The sequence below is a fragment of the Carex rostrata genome, chromosome 28 (assembly GCF_964058835.1).
Source record: "Carex rostrata chromosome 28, lpCarRost1.2, whole genome shotgun sequence".
NCBI lineage: Eukaryota > Viridiplantae > Streptophyta > Magnoliopsida > Poales > Cyperaceae > Carex > Carex rostrata.
This window is the reverse complement of record NC_135945.1, coordinates 2,041,976-2,048,384: the sequence shown is the minus strand read 5'-3', so window position 1 is coordinate 2,048,384 and position 6,409 is coordinate 2,041,976. Positions and strand designations below refer to the sequence as shown.

Here is a 6,409-nt window from a genome sequence, read left to right as displayed (position 1 = left end):
GCTAAATGCGCATGCCATGTGATCCTATCCAATTATTTATGAGTACAGTTTGACCTCTGGAAAAAAATCAAAATATAGTCAAAATTTCCCTTTCACAAGTTCACATGTCACTATTAATTAATTATCTGTTCAAATCCCAACTTAATTACTCTTATTTAATTATTTATTTACTTTGCCAAATTTCCGGTAGGCTTCAACTTACTTTATATATATACCCATCAAGACTATATACTAATTTTATCAAAACTTTATACAATGAAGTTTCAACTATTTTCCATCTCTCTTCTTGTAACATTTCTATTTTTCTCTCTCACCTCCAATGCTGACACATTAGACTCAGTGAAAGACACCGATGGCCATGCTTTGATTTCAGGAATTCAATATTACATTCTGCCAGTAATTCGTGGCCGTGGCGGTGGCCTAACCATGACTCAACACAATAACCAAACATGCCCTCTTTATGTAGCTCAAGAGAGCATGGAGGTCGAAAATGGCTTACCCTTGATCTTCCATCCCGCAAATCCGAAAGACAAAGCTGTTTGCCTCTCCACCGACATCAACATAGAGTTTAAGGCTATGACAATATGTGTGATGTCATTGACATGGAAACTCGGAGATGTCGAAGGAGGTAAGCGATATGTAATTACCGGAGGGATAAACGGGAATCCGGAGAAGGAGACGGTGAGTAATTGGTTTAAGATAGAGAAATGGGAAAATCATGAAGACTACTACAAACTGGTATTCTGTCCAAGTGTGTGTCACATTTGTAAGGTGGTGTGTGGGGATGTGGGTGTGTTTTATGAAGGTGAGAAGAGGCTGCTAGGCTTGAGTGGTGAGCCTTTCCCTGTTATGTTCAAGAAAATAGACTCATGATTGCAATTAGTAGTTGTGTTTTGTTAGAATCATAAGTTTTAATTATGTGAAGGAAATAATATGTGCTAGCAGACTGTATTTTGCACAATGAATAAAATGGAATAAAATAAACAGATTTCCCTGTTCCTTGTTTCTCTTCTTAAATGCTCTCTGGTTATATATTATAATATATATAGACAATAAATTAATCAAATTCATGCTAACTTGTAAAGTTTAATTCTTGAAACTAAAGCATGGATTGTGAAACGTCTTTGCTAATGCAATTTCTGTGTGTTGTTCACATGCTAAAGAAATAGATGTTGCCATAAGAAACCTTCCCTGTAAAAGTAAAACAAAAACATGCTCAATTAATTTTCTTCCAAAAAGTGAAATACACCTTCAATTATTAATTAGGCAATTTCATGCCCAGTTCCCTCTGAATTTAAAACTCGAAAATTGAGTTAAATAATTATATATGTCGATCAGCTAATACCCATCAGTCAGGGTCAGGCTATCAAGCAGTGCTCACATTCAATTTATATCATGTGCTTATAAGGCTTAGAGTCAATGGTATTTAAATATTTGATAATAAATAATGTGAAATAAGTTAACTCACCTCCTTAAGTGAATTAATTTACTTTTGTTAGTCATGTCTTACTCCAACTTATTCTACCATAATTTATCCATATTTGTCTCCTGAAGTGAGGAATAAGTTCTTATTTTTTGGTAAAACCATATCCGTCTAGTGGTAAGACCATATCCGTATATGCTTTTATTTTTTGAATACGGATACATATTGGATATTAGATAGATACGGATTGATTATTAAATGGATAGGCAGTTATTAAACATATAGAATACAGATTGGATATCCGTTTTTTTATAATGGGGAATAACATAATTTTTTTCATAAAATATATTAAACTATATGGTATTTGAATACGAATAATTAAAATTTAAAATTATATCCGTATCTGTATCAACACAGATATTTTAATATCGAAGATCTGTATTTAATTTTCTGATATTGATCCAGATATGAACAGATAATATCCGATCCGTTTGCACCCCACCCCCCCCCCCCCCCCCCCCCACTCCTCTCTAGAGTATTCTATTGAAAGATGTTTTCTTTTCATTATTTTAGAGTAAGGTTTGGGTGCTATGGATAGCATAAGGTCATCCGTGCTACAGTCTCAAAAACTTATCGTATAAACTTCAAACTTCGATTTAAGTAGCTCAATAAATTAGTTATATAATAAGCTTGTAGAATACTAATTTTTACTATTTTTTATGATTTAAGAAAGATGGCAAAAAATAGTCTAAAATATTGACAATCTTTTTTATTTTTAGGCCATCTTTCATAAATTATAAAAAATAGTAAAAAAATTTCAAAAATAATAAAAATTAGTAACTTACAAGTTTATTATATAATCAATTTATTGAACTACTTAAATCAAAGTTTGAAATTTATACCATAGATTTTTTAAGACCGTAACACAGAAAACCCTTATGCTAGCACCCAAACCTAACTCATTAAAGAATAAAGTAACTGTCGTTTGGACTGGGCATTTTTGGGCCGACCAAAGTTCCCGAAAAAAACCCAAGACCACCAAGAATCGTAGTTTTGGTGTGCAAAAGATGCTAAAAGAGTTTAGACTTGTCAAACTATGAAAGAATTCTCACAATCATGGAACAACGCAGTTTCTGCTCGTATTCTTACAAAATTCCATATAACAACGTGAGAAATGAATAGTGTGAATACTAGTAAAATAAATATAATGAATTGAAAATGAAAAACTACATAAAACCCTCTAAATTCTGCTCTTCAACAGAAGCCAAAAAAAAAAAAAATTGCAAAATGCAATTACTATTCCTTGAGAAGCTCAAGAGCTTTGACAAGCACCGCTTGAAACCTAGTCACATTAAGCCTCACATCTTGCTCAAACCAATAGTACTTCTGCGGATCCTGCCATCCTTTAGAAGCTACTGCTTCAGGATCTTTTACAGCAGGGTGGTCCCACCCGTACTTATCTAACAACGAGCTCTCGTTGACAGAAATAGTGTAGTCTAGTGTCCTCAGCTTCATCTCTTGTGCTGGTCGGCCAAAGTATCCGTGCGCTGCACCGTTCATGTGGGTCCCTCCTAATGGTATCACCTGAATAAACACCGCGTTTGTCCTAAGGAAGAGCATGTTTGTTAGCCCAGCACCATGCACCCCCATTAGCACATCACATGAGTCCACTAATTTTGACACTTGAGACTGGTTTTCGCTCTTTTTTGGATCCATTTGCACAAGCTGTCAAAAAGAAATAGCTATTGATCAGCCTGTATGTTATAAGTTATAACAAAGGTATCTCGCAAAGAGCAACATAATATTGATGTTGTAATTGGCGGACATACCTCAAAACCGTTCTTCGTGATAACCTCCGCTACCTCTTCTTGATTAAGAAGCTTTCTAGTTTTGGATCTTAATATAAGCATTAGCCTCGGTTTTCTATTAGGCTGGAGATCCATCTTATATGGTATATCTACATTCATTGGCAGTGAATAGATGTTTCGAACATACAATCTGAACTGAAACATGTCAAACCTATCGAAAGCTCTATCCGGATCAATTGAAAAGTCGCGATGGTTTAGAAGACCAACCATCATTTGAGGGTAGCAACGGACTTCGTTATCTTCATCAAAATTTATGATCTTGTACCGGGTAAGATCCTTTATTATCAGACTGTGCTTGTTAACGAGTCCTTGATTATAGCTGCTTATCAGTAACTGGACCTCTCGATTGAAAGGTCTTGAAGCAAGGAAAAGTGGGATCAAGACATCGTTGAAGGCATGCCAAATGTTACCATTCGCTGATGGACCGCCCGTAGACAACAAAATAGCAGAGGTGTTACTGTGCACAGTGCAAGCAGGTGCATCCCTTGGGTCCCTCAGCTGCTTCACTGTCACAAAATTGATCAGATACGAGTACATCTTTTGCGAATAAGGGTTTAAGCTCCATTCTTGTTCCTTGGGGACAAGTGTGCCCGCAGAAGGAATGAAGAAGACGGAGCTATTATTTCCTTTCGTTCGAATATCACCGGTCATGCTGCAAGCGTTGCTGCGCCAATCGGAATAGTCACAAATCGGTTTTGATGGAGGTGCCTCTTCGTCTTTTTCACTAGAAATATTATCTATATGAGAAGTACAAGATGATGTGGAAGTAAGGCCTAAATGTATACGATCCATTAATTTTTTTTTAAAGAGCAATATACCTACTTCTGACCAACTGATTTGCTATAAAATTAAAAGGAGGAAAGGACCAAATTATATACCTTGAGTGCTGTTACTTTTTTTATCTTTTTCTGATTTTGTATTGATTTGGATAGGTAATGAGTTGTCATTTTTGCTTGGCAACAGCTCCGTTCCTAGCAAATGCATATAAAACACTGAATCAAATGTAGTCAAGTTCTTGAATGATTAAAAAATAAAGGAAAAAGGACAGCTAATGTAAAGATAAATTAGAAGAAATTCACGGAAATCAAATCAATTCCCATCACTTACTAAAAACCTAAAAGAAAATAAGTATGAAATTTCGACATAAAACAAGGAAGTCGTGCAAAGGAATTCAAAAATGGAAAAAATAAAAAATAAAAAATAAATAACAAACAAACAGAGGATAACAATTGTAATAAAATACCAAAGTTTCCATTGGTTCTACTGTTGTTCTCGGGATCAATGTTAATTTCTGTAGAACTAATCGTTGTATCATAATGTTGCATACTTGGTTCTCTCATCTTCCCTAGAAATAAATAGAAAAACAAAAAACAAGTAAAGAAAAGTAGCAAGCAAGCTAGAAAAAATTGGTAAACTTCGCTTAATTGTAAGTGGTTTAATTTCTACTCACACTTTAGGTTGCGGAGACTGAAAGATTGAGACGATGAATAATACATAGCAAATAGCGAGCAAATGCCTACAAGCAACATCAGATGGAACGCAGCATCAGTTGATACCTTCATCTCCAACTCTTAACACAAAGCAACGATCAGTTACTAAGCTAGTTTCTCATTATGTTTTAGTGGGAATTAAACTAGTAGGGGAGCACCTCGTTTATAGGGGATATTACTTTCTGTGGGCCCCACAGTTTATCTTGTATTGTCATGACGAGCCGATCTGACAGCACAGTAACGCCGAGCGGACGGCTAGTTGAAGTCGCTCAAGGGCGGATGTATGTTTAAGGAATGAGAGTCAATTGATGTCATTTATTTTCAAAATATATGTACTTATACATGATTTTTTACATAGTTTAGATTAAAATGCTATGGATATTGCATGAATATTTTATATGATTGATTCTCAATATGACTACCTCCATAACTTGAAAATTTGTCTCTGTCCTTGAATTCGCTCCTGCAGTTCAAATCCCATATTGGCCCCTCAATTTTGTACCTTACGATATTAGATCAAAATAGTAATCACCAGGGGCGGAATAAGAAAATCATAATAGGGGTGCAAAAACTTAAAAGAAAAATATGTTGTTGGTGAAAATTAACCAAGCTCTTCATAACTACAAGATAAGCTCTAACCACTAAACTACAAGTAAACATGTGATATTTTATGAGGAGGACTGGACTATATAAAAAATGTAAAATAATAGCATTTAATTAAATTTTAATATATATAACTAAAATTTTAAAATTATAGGAGTGGATTAGCACCGTACAGATGAATGTAGACCCGCCTCTGATAATCACAGAATATATATTACGGATCGGGTAAACATAAATTTGTGCCTGTTTGTATTTAAAATTTAATCTGCGTGGATAGCTAGTCCATGTTCTGTACAGATTCAATCTGCGTTCAATGTAGAAATAAAATTTAAAAAAAGTGCTGATAAAAGTTAAAACTTTAAAATATTAAGATGCTAACTAAAAAAACTTCGGATATTTAATAAAACCGCATAAAATATGGGGACAATTAATTTCACACCGTTGAATTGTTTTGGAGGATAAAATCGCTCCAAATCAAATAAAAATAATTGAAAATGTTTAGACAAGTATGAATTCTCTAATATTAGAACGGCGTGTGAGCGCAGGAACCTAGGAACATAAATTGTGCCGTTGACTAAGTGTTTACTTGATCTAACAAGAAGTATACGCTTCGATCGGATCGAACATATATTTTAATTTAACTCGAGATTGGCATCATTCCATATAAAATTAACAATATAAATTAACAATAAAATTAATTAATACAATTTTTTTTCATAAATTAAGGAGCTCCTTTATCAGTAAGATACTTTGCGAATCTTTTAATCAGAAGCTAGCTGCTCATTGTGTAACAATTTAATTAATTCTTAATTACAATAGATTTGGTACTCTAGCAAAGTATTGCAATTTTTGAATTTTTGGCTGACAACATTTTAATTAAATTAGTTGTCAAGGATGCCACTTTTATGGTGTCAACAAATATATAAATAGCTAGCGAATAACATATTTATAGTTGTCTTGTATTTTCTATAGCTGAGATTATCATTTCATAATATATATGATTATTTTATATATCATTTTATAAG

The 6,409-nt window shown here is 34.0% G+C and overlaps 2 protein-coding genes across 2 annotated transcripts; one reads left to right on the top strand and one right to left on the bottom strand.

The window, feature by feature from the left end:
- Window positions 1-255: 255 nt before the first annotated feature.
- On the top strand, window positions 256-873 carry LOC144545492 (kunitz trypsin inhibitor 5-like). Its single transcript, XM_078294060.1, has one exon. The coding sequence runs from the start codon at window positions 256-258 to the stop codon at window positions 871-873; it is 618 nt and encodes a 205-aa protein (XP_078150186.1).
- Window positions 874-2,546: 1,673 nt separating this feature from the next.
- LOC144545840 (alpha-1,3-arabinosyltransferase XAT2-like) lies at window positions 2,547-4,897 on the bottom strand. Its single transcript, XM_078294407.1, has 5 exons — window positions 4,742-4,897; window positions 4,535-4,636; window positions 4,170-4,262; window positions 3,253-4,028; window positions 2,547-3,148 (listed from the first exon to the last, which is right to left on the bottom strand). Exons 1-5 carry the CDS (start codon window positions 4,851-4,853, stop codon window positions 2,720-2,722), a joined length of 1,512 nt encoding a protein of 503 aa, XP_078150533.1. The 5' UTR covers window positions 4,854-4,897; the 3' UTR covers window positions 2,547-2,719.
- Window positions 4,898-6,409: the final 1,512 nt, after the last annotated feature.